A 21,018-nucleotide genomic window follows, 5' to 3' on the forward strand; every position below is an offset into this window, starting at 1 on the left:
CATCCTGAGTTTGTGGCGATGGGATGTCCTTATTTTCACTCTTTGTCGTGGTAGGATGATTCTGCTCTTCGGTTTTCTGCCAACGAGTTTTTTAAAGGTAAATTTGCTGTCGTTACTGCACGCTTGGTCTATTTTCAAAGACGGGTATGGTGCTGCTCTTGCTGACTTCATAACTGCGTACGGTTACTAGAATTTTACTATTTTTTGGTTTATCCGAATAATTTATATAGTTGACATGTTAGTTTTGATAAGTATGTCAAAGCTGAATGTCAAAGTTTTGTCACATTTAACATGAAGTTTAGTAAGTCATAAAGCAGAACCTCTAAGATTTAAATTACTATACTTACTTTTCTAGCAAAACATCTTAAAATACTCTTAATAGTCGACGAAATATCATGAACAACAACCATCAGTAATGTAATACGAATAGTGGGTTTTACTGCAATTTTCTGCCGCCAAAGTGCAGCACTACCGTCTCTAGTAAATTCATAGACTAACTTATACATACTGTGCCTTAAACTGTGTTTTGACAAGTTATCACAGACTTCAGAATAAAATATGACATTGATGGCATCAAGGCGGTTTGTTAACAAGGGCCTACCGGGAAACGTGTAAATCGAAATTTAGTTATCTGCCTCTCGAATATGCAAGAGTGATAGAGAGGTCAAATAACGAAATTTCGATTTTCTTGTTTCGCGGTAGACCCCCAGATTGTGATGGAGAGTGGTAGTGGCGCCCCCTATAAACAGAGTTTTGCGTAAGAGTCCCTATTACGCTTAGAACGTGGAATTTCTTAACTGGCCCGCTTGTTCCTATCTCTATCGCACGCGCGTAATTATATTGCTGTCCCGCTCATAATGCCGGTTGTCAATGTCACTGTGCGAGCGAAACAACAATATATTATAATTATGTGCGTCCACAAATATAGTTTGTCAAAGGACTGTCTCATTTCAATCATAGACAGAGAGAATCATACTATCTTTGTCTTACACTAGTACTAGCACCCAAAAGAAAAGGATGAGTATAGGTTTCCTGGTTCTTACTGACTGACAAATTGGTTTGACCAACTATATCTGTGCAAATTCGTTGTGGTATCTTTACCAGTTTAGGTTGTTTCATCGTCACAGGCCTATTCGGATTTCGAGATAATCACAAGATCTTGAGACGATTTAGAGATCAACTAGATCTACATTAGATATCGACTAGATGTTACTTGGATATCTAAGTCATAACTTGTCGAAATCGTTCACGAGGACCTCCGGTTGACCTCCAGAATCGCGGAAACGTCAAATTTGACATATCTATCTTACAAATATTTTTAAATTATCCGTATCGTAGCTTGTTGAAGTCTAGTAGAAATCTAATTCATTTTCCGAATCGAGCCGTCAGTTAAAGAAAAGTGAAATACTACAACAAAGATAAAAATAAAACCACAAAAAAAGATAAGATAAACGCTGTGTGCATCACGTGCAACAGGGGTCAGTTACACGAGTTTCTGGACACAAGGAAAGGGGTCAGGGGCACTTTCCCCGGCGGTCAACGTCAAGGCCGCGCCGCGCACTTTCTATTTGATCTGGACGCGTATACGCATGAGCTACAGATGAATCTTACTGTAATAGGGTAATTTTAGTATAAGGTGGCCAGTTATTGAAAGCTGGCCAGTTATTGAAACCTTATACTAAAATGAATTCTGTTTAGGGGTAAATAGAATTCATTTTTAGTTTAGGGTGGCCAGTTACTAAAAGTGGCCAGTTACTGGCGAATTACCCTATAAAGCCTGGCCAGTAATATAATGAGCACGCGCCATGTTGCGGAATTTCACTGTAACAATTTTTTTTATTCTATAGGTACTGAACTGTCACCCTATACCTACATGAGAATAACAGCGCCCTCTTGACAATGATCATATATTATTATTACTAGCTTTTGCCCGCGGCTTCGCACGCGCAGGAGAGTTTTTTTAATTTGTTTTTTTTTTTTTTACGGACTGAACAGTGACTGACCTTAAGCCGCGTATCCATTAGAGGCAGCCTCGGGTCGAGCGGCTGCCTCGCCCCGAGGCCGCGCAAGTGGAGACGCTTGCTCGACCTGAGGCTCGCCGCGACACGAAGCAAATTCGTGGCCGCGAGCCGAGCCATATTTTGTCGGTTTTTTTACCGTGCTCAAACGAGCCTCAGTCCGAGCCGTGCATTTGATGGAGACGATCGACGCGTTTTGGCTTTAAACTTGCGTTGCGGATCAAGCTGAGGCGATTCGCCTCGAGCTGATCACAACATGCCTCGAGCCTTTGCCTCAGAGCGAGCAGCCTCAAACTGAGGCTGTTTGCTTCAAGTTGAGGCTGCTCGACCCGAGGCTGCCTCTAATGGATACGCGGCTTTAGTCTCACCTGCTGGAAAGTGATGACAAGGCCGAAGGTGTAGCTCACTATTTCAGTAAAAGCTTATTCACAGTATTCACTCTTGACTTGAAGACACCTGAATTGTAATTATATCGATTAATCGAGCTCGACTTATTTAATATAATCTAATGTACGTTTTGTACCTAACACCTTTTAATTTATATTTTTTATTTATGTAGTTGTAGCGTTTTGTACCTATAGCACCTCCTTATACACTACATTAGTGGTTCTCCTTGGATTGCTAGAGGACGATAAACATTGGGACTCAACTTTAGAGGAATCTGCGTTGTGCGATTCTCCCTTCAAGCTGCGTGAACTTTTCATAATAATGTAAGTTTTTTGTCAACTTACTGACCCGAGTGACCCGTTAAGTCTCTGGGAAAAATATAAGGACAGTTTTTCGGACGACATTAAACGGCAACTTGAGAGACTACTTATATGAATATGAATAACAAACTCCTCCCAGTTGGCCACCACGTGACTAACGATTTGCTCGCACACCTCCCTGGCCATCACCTGCGTATCATACAGAAGATAGGAGATGGCGCGAAACAGCCGGCCTAGGCAAGGTTACAATCGCTATCGCTTCGACAACGAAAAGCATTATGTCTCTCTATCACTCTTCCATATTAGCGCGACAGTGACAGTTGCGTTTCGATCGCTACGGAGCGTAAGCGATTGGCATCTTGGCTACGCGGCCTGACAGGCTCCATCTCCAATTATAGGTACTACGGTGTGAGCCAACATGGTCCCATCAATATCCAACAATTCAACAGCCATTGTAGGTATTAGTGAAATTTTCCCTGAGCTAATAGCTAAAAAAATTTACTTTAAGGCATTGCATTCTCAAAAGTCTGGATCACGTGTGGCTGTAAATCAGCGTGTATGTTACAACCGTCTATGCTATTTTCGTAATTAGCATTCCCCACCAGGGGCCATAGTTCACGTCGGCTACGTTATATTTTAATTTTGATCCCATTTTTGTAATTAGCGTCCCACAAAACCATGGAAATGATACCCATATTGATATTTTGAAATTTCAACCCCATTGCACCCCCACCAGGGGGATGATTGTTGACTTCGGCTACGTTAATTTTAATTTTGATGCCATTTTTGTTATTAGCGTCTCAAAATACTTTGAAAACGATACCCATATTGATATTTTGAGATATCAACCCTGTTGGGGACTTTTCCCCCTCTTAGGGGTTCAATTTTCATAAAACCTGAAACACGTGTTTACTCATTTATCTTTAGGAATACTCCTGTGAAATTTGGAATAAAATAGTCTAACTAATCTTGTTTCCCCATACAAACTTTGGACCCCCATTTCACTCCTTTAGGGGATGAATTTTGAAAAATCCTTTCTTAGTGGACCCCTAGACCTTATAAGGAATCTAGTTGCCAAATTTGGACTTTCTAGTCCCAGCGGTTTGGGCTGTGCGTTGATTTAAGTCAGTCAGTCAGTCAGTCAGGTCTTTCACGTTTATATATTTAGATTACTGGTCAGGCTTCAAATAAATCATCATCATCATCATCATCAGGCTATAGTAGTCCACTGCTGGACATAGCCCTCCCCTAAAGAGCGCCAAATAAAAAAAGTCAAGCCAAGTTTCAAATAAATATTATAGGACAATTTGACACAGGTCAATGTGAGATAACTATTACTAGGGGGCTATAGTTGGTCAAACCAATTTGTCAGTCAGTAAGAACCAGGAAACTCATCCTTTTCTTTGGGTACAAGTACTAGTGTAAGACAAAGATAGTATGATTCTCTCTGTCATGACTGAAATGAGACAGTCCTTTGCCAGACTATATTTACTGAAACGGTGAGCTTCATTTTAGGTTATGTCTTCACTTCCCATCAGCTGGTCAATCACCGGTCAGTTTATATTAAAAAATGCCAGTAGAAAGTAAATATCATTATGGAAATAGTAAGGGGATATTATACGCCATAACATGACACATGAATGCTTTAAAAATTTAAGACCATAGTGGCACTTTAATACTCTGTCACTGCGAAGTCTGTACAGAGACAGAGTTAAAGCCTATTGTCCTTCGTGATTCTGAGTAGAAATAACCCAAAAGTTGATCGATTTTCGAAAAAAAGTAAATGATACACTTTTAAGTGAAAATGCCCGCGTACGTCATGTATAATCAAAATATCTGGGAGACCGAGCTTTGCTCGGAAAACATATAAAAACTCAAAAATACGCGTTTTCCCAGAGATAAGAACTAGCTAGATCGATTTATCGCCCTCCAAAACCCCCTTATAGCAAATTTCATCGAAATATCGATAACGGTACGGACGGTATAACGGACGATAACAGCCTGTCAGTTGTTCGCAGCTGTCAAATTTTGGTTTTTAACTGACAGGCCGATATCGTCCGGCGGACTGGTAATCAGTGGGCCCCTTTAATGATGGGTTTGCATAACTTAGCAAGGTCCGACTCTAGTCGTCTATTGTTATGTAAATATTGAATGAGGATCATAATATAAATTCATGTAGATTAGTCTAGCATAATTTATAATGTAATTTAATATTATGAGAATAAATATCTAAATCTAAATCTAAATCTAAATCTATGGTTATATCTGGCCACTCAACATATACTGCCCCTTATACTACGCGCAGCTCACGCTTACATAATACCAGTCAGAGTGCATTGCCTTACTTAACTCTTATATCATACTATATAATAAAGCGCTGGTGGCCTAGCGGTAAGAGCGTGCGACTTTCAATCCGGAGGTCGTCGGTTCAAAGCCCGGCTCGTACCAATAAGTTTTTCGGAACTTATGTACGAAATACCAATGATAATACCAGTCGCTTTTCGGTGAAGGAAAACATCGTGAGGAAACTGGACTAATCCCAAGAAGGTCTAGTTTACTCTCTGAGTTGGCAGGTCAGATGGCAGTCGCTTTCGTAAAAACTAGTGCCTACGTCAATTCCCGGGATTAGTTGCCAAGCGGACCCTAGGCTCCCATGAGCTGTGGCCTAATTTCCGTTATGGGTAAATAGTAAAACATTAACATTATTGACAGTGTTAGTTTCGTATATAACGATATTTCATTACGTTGAAATAATGACATCACTTATGACAGTATTGATAGTGTAGTTATAAAATTGGAATGACATGAAGTAATTAATTATGGTCTTACCCGTAAAATTGATATTTTTTACAAGGAAATATAATACCTGTACTTCCAATGCAGATTCTTAGATTCTTTGGGCACTGCGATCGCCTCACCACAGCCTCGAACGTAACATCATACTGGGGCATGTTGAAGGCAAGCGCGCTAGAGCAAAAGCCCCTGCAAGATGGTCGGATTCCATTAGACAAGCATGTGGTTCCATGCAGAGGGCAGGCCACATAGCCCTTGATCGCGATAAATGGAGGGACTTAGTTGTTGGTCACGATCCTCAGTCATGAGGGTACGACGAAGAAGAGACTTCCCATGCAAGCTGATAAAACTGTCAATTTGTTAAATAAATTGATATATTGGTGGTCTTCCGGTTCGAGCGCCATCTTGATAGTCACGCGTCGGGATCAATTCCTTTGTTTATTGCTCATTAATATTGTTTAAAGTGTAATATCGATAGCGTATTATACAGTAAACTAATGTGGTAGTGTGCAGTGAATGGAGAATTAATCTTGAAGCGCGTTTAACTACCATTTTGGAGTCAACGGCCGGTTGTCCACGTGCTTCTTGTAAAGTCTGCTATCGCTTTACAAGAGCGAATAAAATCACCGTACACGTCTTGTATTAACCGTACAATTTTAATCGTATTACCTTGCTACTACGACCTTGATACTGGCGAAATAGCCCCACTGGGCTGAAGCCATAATTTTAAAAGAATGAATGAATGAATGAATGATATATTGGTGGTATTGGTATTGGTAAAGTGCTATATTGGTATTATATTTGTGGTAGGGCACACGTACGTAGTGAAAGCGTCGTAAAATTGCATAAAACTTTGACACAGAATGTATGAATGCCAAGTACTCCGTGCCAAGTGTCTTAGTAGAACGAATTTCTTTTATAATGCTAATAATTACGAAATTAAGCTAAGTACACTATTAGAAACAGTAAAACACTAAGTAATAAGTCTAACCACGTAGGCACGTACCTATATTTAATTGCTAGAGTTAGACCAAGAAAAGTCTGCAACGATTTTGATACCATACGCAGTGCAAGAGCGGTGGTGGCCGAGTGGATATGACGTCCGACTTTCAATCCGGAGGTCGCGGGTTCAAATCCTGGCTCGTACCAATGAGTTTACGGAACTTATGTGCGAAATATCATTTGATATTTACCACTAGCTTTTCGGTGAAGGAAAACATCGTGAGGAAACCTGCATACATCTGCGAAGAAATTCAAAGGTGTATGTGAAGTCCCCAATCCGCATTGGGCCTAGCGTGGGGACTATAGCCCAAGCCCTCTCGCGCATGAGAGGAGGCCTGTGCCCAGCAGTGGGACGTATATAGGCTGAAATGATGATGATGATGATGACGCAGTGCAAGTGTTATTCATACGCCATAATTTCATAGAAGTTTGACGTTTCAAATAACACCTGCACTGCGTGTGCTATCAAAATCGTTGCAGATTCATTTTGGTCAAACTCTATAACTCTGTATCTTTAGGTACTTAAATAAAAGTAAACAAAATGTACCCTCTAATGGCTCCTTAAGCCAGTTGAGGGTAGATGAAAACATTACACGATCAAATTAATACTGTAGGTTAAAGTCAGGTCGTTCAGTGACTGATCCAGGCGATTGTATTTGGTTGGTTAGCCATTAAATGTTATAACTGCCCGAAAATTTACAAATTGTTTGTTTACTTTTATTTAAATACCTAAATATACAGACTATATTTTAAGCAAGTAAAGGGCAGACTACAGAACGGATGAATATTGAATCGAGAACATACCCTACGATTGAATTAGTTGTAATCAAATTTCGAGAAAGTCGTCCCAAGCGCCCAAAAATACTATGAAATATTACCAGAGCGCGCAAGATTGAACTTATTATAGTTCCGTTTAAGAACATTGTTACCAACTAACACATTCATTCGTCGAGTCTTTATAGTATTGTAATAAGGTTTAATTTTTCATGTGCCGTTGGTAAATGATTCAGTTCTTTGTCATCCTATGCCGCGGAAGCATGAGCCTAAATAACGTATGAATGAATGTTTAGCTTATGGTGGAAGTAGTCTTGATACTTGAGATTTTTTTTGAAAAATAAACGCATATTTTAATTCCATTAAAATAATTTAAATACTTTTTATTTGCTTTGGCCACTGTTAGTACTTATATGACTCCAATGTTTCTGAATTGAACAACAGAATCTGATTAAAAACATCCAGACTTGACATATTCAGTGCCAGTGCGAGCTACGCATGGGAAAACCCGTATGTAGCAAAAACCGCCTACGAACAGAATCCGCCTGGTGGATTGCTGGCAGTGAATGTGTTAAAAAGGGACAAATAGATTAAAAAGTGACGCATAAATACATACACGTGGCAAACAAACAAACGGCATGTATGATAGAAAATGGTCTATGAACTTCTGCAAGTCGGAGCCCGAGGTTGTCACATGCGCGTTGTCGATCTTTAAAAGCCATGCATGTACACTTTTTGAAACACATACAATATAGATAGGTAAGATACTATTTAGGTTTTACTTTATGACAAATTAAAAATAGATAGCTTCTAGGTACATTTTAAACAATGATATTTTCTTTACAGTATGCAGGCTTATTGTTTTAGCTTCTTAATCTAACTTAATTGTATCTTTTACTGAGGTATGCCAACACAGAGTATTCTATCTATCTTTTGATTTATCTCCTTATTAATTTTCTAAGCCAGAAAGTTACATTTTACTATCCTTCCGAAAGATACATTTGCGGGTAATACTTAAAATTGTTTACAATCTAGTCTCATAACATGGACATATTTATTTTATTATACTCAATTAATTACAAAACCTAACCGAAACTAACGCTTAGCATATGTGTAAAGTGCACACCAAATACAAAAAATCATTTCAAAATTTGACCGCAACCAAAACACTAAGCATGTATCTATAGATAAATTGTAAATACAGATGTCAATCACAATACACAATACAATTTGTAATTATAGATTGTAATAATGTGGTACGTTTCACAATAAAAAAGGAAAAATATATTAACAAATAAGCATGTATGTTAATGTTACTACATACAAGTACCAAGACCGCGTCATCCCAAAAACCTTTGTCACAATTACAAAATCTTCCCGCGCCCAATATAAAAGCGGCACGTCCAGACTCACCTCACTTGATCCTCGACCTTCCAAGGAGCCAGACGTTTAAAAAAAAAATTAAAAATGAAAGTGTTGTGCATCGTCCTGATTGTTGCTGTGGTCGGGTGCTTTGCGGCGCCTGGGCCTGGTGAAGATAAAGTTGAACTGTTCTCGGGGGTTGCTATTGAAAAGTAAGTCTATTTTGTTTTTCTTAACTGGAAACCACATAATTATAATATAGTCCAGTATTACAGTTATGGTCAAAAAATACGTGATTAGGTTTTTTTAGGATTCCGTACACAGAGGGTAAAAATGGGACTCTATTACTAAGACTCCGCTGTCCGTCTGACTGTCACCAGGCTGTATCTCATGAACCGTGATAGCTAGACAGTTGAAATTTTCACAGATTATGTATTTCTAATGCCGTTAAAACAACAAATAGGTACTAAAACTAAAATAAAATAAATATTTAAGTGGGCCTCCCATACATCAAATCTGATTTATTGCCGTTTTTTGCGTAATGGTACGGAACCCTTCGTGCGCGAGTCCGATTCGCACTTGACCGATTTTTTAAGCTTGCATCACCTCTACGCATAAAGGATGACTCACGTTAGACCGGGCCGTGTCCGGGCCGGAGCTTTCGTCGCATCGTTTTCTATGGAAAGTATCGCGTGATAGCCTGTCATGTCATAGAAAATTAAGCGCCGGAAGCTCCGGCCCGGACACTGCCCGGTCTAACGTGAGTCATCCTTAACATACAGGCCTATTCGGATTTCGAGATAATCACAAGATCTTGAGACCATTTAGAGATCAACTAGATCTACATTTTTTTTTTTTCAATCCCAATAAAACATTTATTTACATACAATATATATACATTAGATATCGACTAGATGTGACTTGGATATAAGTCATAACTTGTCGAAATCGTTCAAGAGGACCTCCAGTATCGCGATAACGTCAAATTTGACATATCTATCTTAAAAATATCTTTAAATTATCCGTATCGTAACATGTTGAAGTCTAGTAAAAATCTAATTCATTTTCCGAATCGAGCCAATAGCCAAAGTAAGAAAGCAACTGATGTTAACAGATGGTAGACAAACGTGTTTTGACGCTCATATTGACCTTATAAAAGAAAAAACCGGGCAAGTGCGAGTCGGACTCGCGCACGAAGGGTTCCGTACCATAATGCAAAAAAAAACGGAAAAAAATGCAAAAAAAAAAACGGTCACCCATCCAAGTACTGACCACGCCCGACGTTGCTTAACTTTGGTCAACAATAACGTTTGTTGTATGGGAGCCCCATTTAAATCTTTATTTTATTCTGTTTTTAGTATTTGTTGTTATAGCGGCAACAGAAATACATCATCTGTGAAAATTTCAACTGTCTGGCTATCACGGTTCGTGAGATACAGCCTGGTGACAGACAGACGGACGGACGGACGGACAGCGAAGTCTTAGTAATAGGGTCCCGTTTTACCCTTTGGGTACGGAATCCTAAAAAGAAAAAAGTATTCTGTATAATAAAACCTACGTAATGCTTATCGTTTGTGAGTCATCCTTGCTTGACATACATAAAAACAAGGCTCTTATTAGCCTGTCACATTCCTTTAGCTTGAAATCGAAATTCCTCAAAAGAGAAACTACTTTTAACAAGGATATTTCAATTATATTGGATACTTCTATAACTTACTTCAAAACACTCAAGACTTCCGTAATTTTGGATCGCTATTCATCAGTCAAACATCCCATTTTTCCGGATTTGCTAAAAAAAATGTTACATTGTGCAATGATAAAAAAAGGATTATCGTACCGTTGAATTAACGTTGGTTCGTAGTACCCTACGAGGGTGGTTTGAGAACTAACTTGGCTCGATAGAAAATCAGGATATGGTTTTAGCTGGCAAAATAATAAAAGTACGCGAATTAGATGAAGCCATAAGCATCATAACTGTGTGAGTTCTTCACATTTGTTTCCAGGTCGAACCAAGTTACTTATCAAACCTTCTTCTTCTTCTTTATATTTAAGAGCTGTGCTCTTGTCGGTGGAGCAATCTCCAACTCGTCCGGTCCTCTGCCAACTCCTTAACCTTCTGGTATGACACGACCTGAACCTTTTCTTTTATTTGGTTAAAATAATTTATTCTCGGTCCTCCTCTTCTTCTCTTTCCCTCTATTTTTCCTTCTATGATGTTCTTTAGGAACATGTCGTGTCGTAGCAGATGTCCTATTAGTACTATTCTTCTATTTTCTATTGTCTTTATTATATTTCTTTTGTCGTTAATCCTATCTACCGCCCTAGTATATAATCTTATTTCTAATCATGTCACTTCCCAAATGTATTAATAACCCAATTAACAAGTATTAAGTACATCACTCTCACTGTTACATTGTATGTAAATAAGAAACACGCACTTTCATGTCATCTTGTTATGCATCTATTATTAAGTGACTTGCGTAAGAGGTTCACAGAGAGGAACAGACGACATACTAAAGCTCGGGCAGTATCAGACGTATCTATCAGTAGGAGTCTGACGAAACGACTATGAACGGAATTATGCACAATTTTTTATAACAACGTGCACACTAGCGCCACTGTTAATTAATCGTGATTATTTAAATTTAACGACAGGTATTTAAAAAAGGGGGCCGCTGTATTGTTTATTTCAGTACCTTTTGAATACCTACATTTTACGGCCGTTTTTGTTTTGAGGTCCTAGTTCGACGAATCCAGCAATATAAAAACTAGTTTGATGTATTCAAAGGGTGAAATACACAATACAGTACGTAGCGGCCCCCTTTTTTAAAGACCTGTTGTTAAATTTAAATAATCACGATTATTTAGCAGTGGCGCTAGTGTGCACGTTGATGGGCTCTTAAAGGGTTATTACTAAAGTTTGTAGTAACGCTCGCAGACGTGTCTGCTTGGTAAAATTTTAAATCAATCCTAATGCATTTAACATGAAAAAACTATGGAAATAACGCTAACCCCAATAAAAACCATGACTCATTTCATTTCCACACAAACCTTAGCATTACGTGTTTAGACTAGTCCATTTCTCAGGTCCCTTTTGTGTTCACTGAAACATGCGTGGAAAATGCACATTGTTGTGACGGTTACGAAAATACGCTTTCCAATAGGTACTTACTGGTCAGGCGTAACTAGTGTGCTTTTCTAAAACTAATATCATGTAATGAGAGCGTAACTAATCTCTGTCCTTACGCTGTTGCCTATTTTTCGACTTAAAATACCTTCTTACAGAATTAAGTATGTACCTATACCCGGATAACTAACCCTGAAATATTTTGGGCGTACATCTTTCTACTTATAAAAATATAACGGTTACAGGCGGTTAAAGGAAAATTGTTTCTATTGTCCCCGGTCTACCCTATTCATGCAGTAAAACACCTAATGTGTGAATGACACGCCCTCGCCAGACAAAGAATGAAGGACTTTGGAGCAGGATATCTGGAACCAAAGGACTTTAAAACGCTACACATAAGCTCCATCATCCGGCACATGGATATAATGGATATGGTGGGAAAAGCTCTTGAGTAGTTGACGGATCTTTTCTAGGGGATAATTGCACAAAAGATCCCTATATAATAGGTCGAAGTGTACCTATCCGCAAGAGCCCCCGAAAACAATAAGATAAGTTAGATAAGATAAGAATGTACCTACCTAGAGTACCTAGGTATTTAGTAGCTATAGAATTTGCTACGAATTCAATCTTGTAGACAAAACTTATGCTGGTGTACATTTATATATTTAATATATCTATATATCTAAGTAATTATCTATCTATGTAATACCTTTAAACGAGCAATCCTTGTTTACATAATTATATTTATATTTCGGGGATCTCGGAAACGGCTTTAAAGATTGCGATGAAATTTGTTATACGGGGGTTTTCAGGGTCGATAAATAGATCTAGCTAGGTTTTAACTCTGGGAAAACGCGCATTTTTGAGTTTTTATATATGTATTCCGAGCAAAGCTCGGTCTCCCAGATTTAATAAGTAATACTCGTAGGTATTAGTAATGATTGTAGATATGGTATGGAGTACTTTTATGGAATTTAAGTATCCAATCAAAATTTAAGCTTTATATCCTTGAACTTAGGTAAGTACTAAACTAATAAATATTAAAATTGTTGTCACATTTGTTACAGGGATGCTTCTGGAGAAGAAAAACTTAACGTCAAATTCGAGCCCGGCGAGTTGAAGGAAGCGGCCAGAACATTTGAAGAAGGTAAGTTAGTATCTTCTTCTTCCTCGCGTTATCCCGCCATTTTGCCACGGCTCATGGGAGCCTGGGGTCCGCTTGACAACTAATCTCAAGAATTGACGTAGGCGCCTACAAGAATTGACGTAGTTTTTACGAAAGCGACTGCCATCTGACCTTCCAACCTGAGGGGAAACTAGGCCTTATTGGGATTAGTCCGGTTTCCTTCACCGGAATGCAACTGCTAAATATCAAATGATAAATGTACGTAATCAATAAATAATAAAGCCGTCATATAATGCATTACGGCCTGGCCACGACATTGCGCGACTGGCTTCGGCCAAAGAAAATAACTTCGGCTAAGGCGAAAAGGTGGGAACGAGAGGTCCGATAGCTGTGTCTCGCTCCAATCTATGGTTGTCGCCTTAGCCGAAGCCAGTCGCGCAATGTCGTGGCTGAGCCGTTAATAAGAACGATAGTGATAATACTGAATAATCTTTACGAGCGAAACGAAAGTCAATGTCGGTTCAATGTCCTCTTACTTACATTCGGTCAAGGTTGCCGGGTGGCTCTGTTCTGTTTCCATGGTTACTGCCGACTTGTCTTGAGGAAACGTATTTAAATAGGACTTGTATTCCTAATAATGCTGCCTTCGAGCCAAGCTTATTTCAGTGGTAATTTTAATTTGTGAAATTTTGCGAAAGTAACTGTTAAGTATTTAATCCTTAACCTAATGAAAACTGTATTAGAAGCCCATTCAGAACCCCTATTTTGACGTACGCGTTTGCGTTAGGTGTCATTTTGTATGGGACTTTGAGTTTCCAAAACGTCCCGCTTGGCGCGCTGTTCAAAATCCCAAATAAAAATACCTAGACATACCGCAAACGCGAACGCATGTCACGCTATCGAATGAAAACACTAGAGGTAAATTCTGTGTAGTGTAGACAGTGACATTTCTGGTTGAAGGTAATCCACTGTTGGCAAATCATACCCAGAACTGTTTCATACCATGATTATATAATTTCATTAATTTCTTATCAAGTTCCATCACAAAAGGAAAGTCAATGCAAAAAGTTCAACGCCCTCTTGCGTCGGACAACGTAACTTCGGTCAAGGCTAGCGTGTTGCAACTTGCAACGCGTAGCGGCTGACGGTGTGGTCCAAGTACAGTGGACGTCAAAGATATATTTACACTTTTAGTTCTTACCCCTTTGTAATAAGGCGAAAATTGCAATGTCTTCGACGTCGACTACTGTCTTAATTATTTTTGTTTTTTTTTGTAAGCATATGAGCCATGAGATTAACACACTTAAAAGCTAACCCTTATAGTAGTTAGTAAGTTTTTAGCAAAAATTTCATTTTTGGTTCAAGCTTTTATTGTTGACTGTAATTTTTTTGCCCCAGATAACTAATAGTAATACTCATCGAGACAATTCTAAAAATCCCAAACACAATTAGGTTGCGCTGTATCATCACAGAGTTCCTATGGTTACCTCCTGTCTCCATCATCAGATCAGCTCCATATATGGCACCATAATATGCATTGTCACCCGACTTACACGTATGCAAAGTCTAACAATTCGTTTAAATAAGCTGTGGAATACTGCCAATTTATGGATTAGTTTTTAGTGCTGAATAAAATATCACGTATTTTTAGGTCTTTAAAGCTATTAGTTACACCGTAGATATTCATCAAAAGCGCTGGTGGCCTAGCGGTAAGAGCGTGCGACTTGCAATCCGGAGGTCGCGGGTTCAAACCCCGGCTCGTACCAATGAGTTTTTCGGAACTTATGTACGAAATATCATTTGATATTTACCAGTCGCTTTTCGGTGAAGGAAAACATCGTGAGGAAACCGGACTAATCCCAATAAGGCCTAGTTTCCCCTCTGGGTTGGAAGGTCAGATGGCAGTCGCTTTCGTAAAAACTAGTGCCTACGTCAAATCATGGGATTAGTTGTCAAGCGGACCCCAGGCTCTCATGAGCCGTGGCGAAATGCCGGGATAACGCGAGGAAGAAGAGATATTCATCAAAAAACAAAATATCCGAATAGACAAACTCTTACTTTGTCGGCTTAAGTTATTGCTTCGAAAGTGGGTTTAACCAGTTCGATAGCCTGTTACGTGTGGGACGCGTGCCATGTCAAGGTGCCTGCAGTATGCACGCGTTTTTCTAGCGTGGTCCGAGCGATAAGCGATGCTATTGAATTCTCAGTTATTACTCATTAAGGTGCGTGGTGGCATGGTGGTGGCATGCGGTGGTGGCCGAGTGGATATGACGTCCGACTTTCAATCCGGAGGTCGCGGGTTCAAATCCTGGCTCGTACCAATGAGTTTTTCGGAACTTATGTACGAAATATCATTTAATATTTACCACTAGCTTTTCGGTGAAGGAAAACATCGTGAGGAAACCTGCATACATCTGCGAAGAAATTCAAAGGTGTATGTGAAGTCCCCAATCCGCATTGGGCTAGCGTGGGGACTATAGCCCAAGCCCTCTCGCGCATGAGAGGAGGCCTGTGCCCAGCAGTGGGACGTATATAGGCTGAAATGATGATGACTCATTAAGGAAAAGCTTATGATTTTACCAATGGTATGTTCAAAACTCCAGAGCCACTTTAAAGACGAGTCGAGAACTATTTATTTAGTAAATTAAAGGATGACTCACGCTAGACCGGGCCGGGTCAGGCCCAGAGCTTCCAGCGCTTCGTTTTCTATGGAAAAAACCACGTGATCACTGATCAGGAATATGACATGTTGGACGCTACGGCCCGGGCACGGCCCGGTCTAGCGTGCGTCATCCTTAAAATCGATTAAAGAACCGTCACTCTTGCCGATCATGCAGTCTCTCACAATACAAAAGAGATTATTTTGTGCTTAAGTAAAATATCTGTCAGTCTTTCGTTCGTTTCTTTGGATTTCAATTCAAATTTGCTTTATAATTGAAATACATATACCTAAGTCTTTGAAAGTGCCCACAGTAAAATCGCCATAAATTATAGGTACTTCAAAATATGTGCTTATTAATTTAATGTTTTAATTTTACAGCTCGTGGTAAAATCAAGAAGTACACACCCCTCCTCGCAGGCATCGGTGTGAAGGTGATCGCCGTAGTCGGCCTCCTCTTCGGTGGTCTCACGCTGCTCGTCACCAAGGCCCTGGTGGTAGCCAAGCTGGCTTTCCTGGCTGTAGCGGCGCTGGGTATCCAGAAGCTGTGGAGTGGTGGCAGCTTGAACAACATTAGTGGAAAGGTGAGTTTATCGAACGCTTTGAATCAATACAAGTGAATTTAGGAACTCTTAGAGCGCTATTGTGAACGCCTCCTCTTCGGTGGTCTCACACTGCTCGTCACCAAGGCCCTGGTGGTAGCCAAGCTGGCTTTCCTGGCTGTGGCAGCGCTGGTCATCCAGAAGCTGTGGAGTGGTGGCAGCTTGAACAACATCAGTGGAAAGGTGAGATTATCGAACGCTTTGAGTCAATACAAGTGAATTTAGGAACTTGGAGAGCTATTGTGAACGCCTCCTCTTCGGCGGTCTCACTCTGCTCGTCACCAAGGCTCTGGTGGTAGCCAAGCTATACAAGTCCCTTTTGGAACTCTTGGAGCATTTGGCGACATTCAAGGCTGTTCTGAATGCCTCCTGTAATAGAATCTGAAGTTAGAACAACTGTTACTATTTCACCAAAGCTCTGGTGGTAGCCAAGCTGGCTTTCTTGGCGCTGGTCATTCAGAAACTGTGGAGTGGCAGCTTGTGTGGGGGAAAACATTTTTCTGCTGCGTTATCGTACAAAATGTAACTTTTATCTGATCAAATTGTTAATTTTAATGTGTTAATTAAATACTTATAGATAAAAACTAGTGCCTACGGCAATTCTCGGGATTAGTTGCCAAGCGGACCCCAGGCTCGAATGAGCCGTGGCAGAATGCCGGGATAACGCGAGGAAGATGATGAATTAAATACTTATGGATCTAATAATGCCCGTGTAAACAAAAAAGTTAAAAAATCAACACGGTTTTTGAAATTTTTTTATTTGCTAGGAAGTCTAGGGACATAAAATCAGTGTTCTAAAAGTTGATTCACCTAAATTTATGTTTTTTCTTCCAGCTCACTGGCTTCCAGTCCGCATCTCCGCAATGGAACTCCCCGACGGCACCAGCTTCCTCCTACCCCTACGCCAGATCCTCCAGCATTGCTCAAGACGCCAACGACTTGGCTTATAAGGCACAGATACCCTCTTAAAGTTACACTATTGTTTATTACTTAAATATAAAGATGAAGACTCCTTCCTAAGTTTGTCGCTCATTGCTCCGCCAAGTAGGATGACACGCTAGACCGGGCCGGGCCGAGGTGTCTCACATGTAATTTGCTATGACGGCTGATCGGTGACCACGTGATGCTTTTCATAGAAAACGAAGCGCTGGAAGCTCCGGCCTGACCCCGGCCCGGTCTAACGTGAATCATCCTTGGCGTGGCAATACATTCTCACCATTATAGTTGCTACAAACTTAAGCGCTTCACACACCTTTAATTCTATAACTGGGGACAGGCACGCAGCTATAAGTTAGACACGGTAGAGATATCTGCATCTCACTTCTACGTATTGCTGCGTCCCTGTCGTCAGTTTCTGAATTTAGGTGTGTGATGCTCTTTAGCGTAAATGGACCATCTAAGAGATGACATTTGTCAATGTCTTCAGGAACCTTTTGATCGCAAAGTCAATCGGTCAGTCGACGTCAAAGATATGTTTACACTTTTAGCCTTATTACAAAGGAGTAAGGTGCAAAAGTGTAAACATATTTTTGGCGTCGACTGTTCAGTCGAAATGGTGCGTCCACACTGAGCCCTCAAACAATCATTATCATATTTGCTGCGATTGTTCTTAGACCCAGTGTGAACGTAATGATAAGAAATAAACATATGTAGACCTGCAGAGTCCGATACTAAAAAGGTGCGAAAATATATGATGATTAATTGATTATTTATTATTTCTAAGGTATTTCTTTATTCTTTATAGATCAGTGCAGATTTCAAATGATCTTATTACTATTATTGAATAGTTTACATTTTAGATATTTGTTGTATGTTTAATAAGCTTTAAATTATTATTGTAAACTACATTTACAAAGCTGAATTTATGGTGCATTGTTATATATTTCAAATTGTCTAATGTTATTTAAATTATATTTACGTTAAGTTTGAAATATAGTGAAATTGCTGTACAAATATCAAGTTTGGAAAGTACAGGGTATGAGCCAGTTTGGTAAATATATTTTAATAAAATATTTGAATGAGAAAAAGTAAATACGGACATTGACTCCGAATTAATATTTAGTGTAAGAATATAATTACGGGTTTTTTGTGTCATTAAAAAGCCAAACTATTAGATATTCTGAAATAAGACTGTGTATTATTAGTGTTACTTAAATAAAGCAATATTATATACTATTTCATATTTTTTTATTATATGCTGATACCTTCTCGATTTCTATGATATCGCCCCAAGAATTAATATTATAAGAATTAATATAATATATTATTAATTAATTTAGCTTGAACAAGTATGTAAGTACATAAACCATAAGGGTAATAGCAATTACTGTAAAATAAAATAAAAACTGAAAAAAAAGTTATTCTTAAATTAAACTTAAATGCTTACAAATATTTTATTTACACTATTGAAAAACAGCAAATCTAAAACTCTGATATAATATGACGCCTACTTTACTACAGGCCACTTTGAACGTACATTGAAATCCAGACTAACATGTAACTGATGCCATTCAAATATCGTGCATTTCACTCCTACTTGTCCGTACATATATTGGCGCGGGCGAGACGCACGATAACTAAATAATATGATTCAAATATCATTATAATGTCAGTGTACGTTTGAATTGACCAACTTCAACCAGACTCTATTTCTAATAAAATGCAAACTCTTCGAGACCCGTGGCGCCATCTCTTGGTAGCCAGGAAACAACCAAGCAGCGCACTCTGCGTACGAGTTTCCCCATTTCACCGCTACGTTTAGACAGTGCATGGGTAAATCTATTACGTATGCCTACGGGCCCAATTCGGATTTTGAAATAGACATCTACTAGATATATTTTAGACGTCACCAAGATACGATAACGATATGTTTAAGATCTAACCTGTCAAATTTGACATTTGCGCGATTCTGGAGATACTCTTGAACGATTTCCACAGGATATGACTTAGAGATCCAATTCACACCTAATAGATATCTTACTCTATCTAACTTAAAAGTGACATTGGTTGCCCGAATTGAGCTGCAAAAAAGAACTAGGTAGTTGAAATCTAAACTATAACGTATCTAGAATGGATCTAGTACGTGTCGTCTCTTGTGAATATCTTGAAGTTCGAATACGGGAGTATATCTAGTAAAGAACATATTTATCTTATAATAATAGTTATATGTAACCTCTTTTATTATATGTATGATAAGCGTCCTGACCGAAGCATTAGTATTCTTTTTACATTTTGTCGAGGACGATTTTTTCTGCTCTAAGATACAGCACAGTCGAGGTTTGGACCCACGACTTTTTAAAAACTCGCACATATAAAAGGTTACCTAAACGCAATTACATGGGTTAACATTTATTTTAACCCAATTACGTGCAATTACATGGATGGGTTAAAATTTATTTTAACCCAATTACATGCAATTACATGGGTTAAAATTTATTTTAACCCATGTAATTGCGTTGGGTTGCGTTGGATTGGGTGAATCAACTTTTTCTTGTCACTATTTGCCATGGTTACGGTCTCCTGGGTCACTCTTAAAACACTAGTTATTTCGTATTTAAATGAACCAAACTTGAATTTTTTGGTAGTTATAAGGCCTTTCCATGATAGGACATTACTAAGCACGTTTGTAGAACATGGTACAGCAGCTCTTCTAAGAAACTATGCTACTATTGTCTCCTGGCTGATGGGACAGAATAACAACAAGAAATATTTTCTAGTCAACAAAATTTTATATACGTACCTAATCATAACAAATTGTGGTTATATATGTTTTATAGGTATAATTGAAACTTATACCTAATTGAATTAATTAATTTATTGGTTTGACGAAACCTGAGGTGGATGAGCTATCTGTATGATGACGAAGCCTGCGCTGTGGATCTGAAGGTACCTATGCTGTTATTATTATGTTTTTCTTTTTTGGGTCAATAAATTATTTTCCGATTGAATTAAAATATTAATTACAATTGTAATTGAAAGTATTTCAATTAAAACATTTATTAATTGAATGAATAATTATTCTTCATTTGTACTTTAATTACCTAGTGTAAATCTTCTTAAAATACTAGCAACCCTAGCTTCGCACGGGTTAACAAATTATACACCTTAACCTTCCTCAAGAATCACTCTATTGACAGGTAAAAACCGCATGCAAACCGTTCAGTCGTTTTTGAGTTTATCGCGAACAAACACACAAACAGACGGGGCGGGGAATTTGTTTTATAAGTTGTAGTGATTTTCCTTGCGATTCTAAACATAATTGGATTCAAGTTTATTAATTTTATGAAGTATATTGTACACTTGTATTATGCTACTAAATGTCGGTGAACTTTATGATGAGTCAGGGAATTGTGCTATTAATGAATTCCAATAAAAAGTGTATTTTTTTGGGTCATTTAATATACGAGTAAAATCACATAATATAATTATATTTTTCTTCACACACCCTTTATTTGAGAGATTCAGGTTAAAGTTTTAATTTAAAAAATTACTCTGCATTTTTTAATATTTTTTTTGCATTTTAATGAAACAGCACAATTATCTTAATATTATTACTATAGCAAATGGAAGAAGAAATGTAGGTATTAGAGGATTTTAAAAACGATTTAGTACTTTTAAATAAAAATGTACTTAATAGTTTTCACTTCCTTAACTTTATTTTGTTAATTACTAATGAAATGACTTACTAAATCTTAGATTTTTTTAATCGACTACCGAGAATTTTACCTTACTCATACTTCTAGAATAAATAATTTAGTGTAGAAAACATTAAAAACAAATTAATATCATAGTACCATTAAATCGAAAAATATATAAGTTAAGGAACTAGTAAGTTTTTCAATATTTTCT

General features: G+C 38.4%; 1 protein-coding gene across 1 annotated transcript; it reads left to right on the forward strand.

Moving 5' to 3' along the window:
* The first annotated feature begins 8,623 nt into the window (after nucleotides 1–8,623).
* Nucleotides 8,624–17,139, forward strand: LOC134801249 (uncharacterized). The gene is made up of 4 exons (XM_063773781.1): nucleotides 8,624–8,868; nucleotides 12,851–12,930; nucleotides 15,950–16,152; nucleotides 17,005–17,139. Exons 1-4 carry the CDS (start codon nucleotides 8,762–8,764, stop codon nucleotides 17,137–17,139), a joined length of 525 nt encoding a protein of 174 aa, XP_063629851.1. The 5' UTR covers nucleotides 8,624–8,761.
* The last annotated feature ends 3,879 nt before the right edge of the window (nucleotides 17,140–21,018 follow it).

The sequence above is a fragment of the Cydia splendana genome, chromosome 21 (assembly GCF_910591565.1).
Source record: "Cydia splendana chromosome 21, ilCydSple1.2, whole genome shotgun sequence".
Taxonomy (NCBI): Eukaryota; Metazoa; Arthropoda; class Insecta; order Lepidoptera; family Tortricidae; genus Cydia; species Cydia splendana.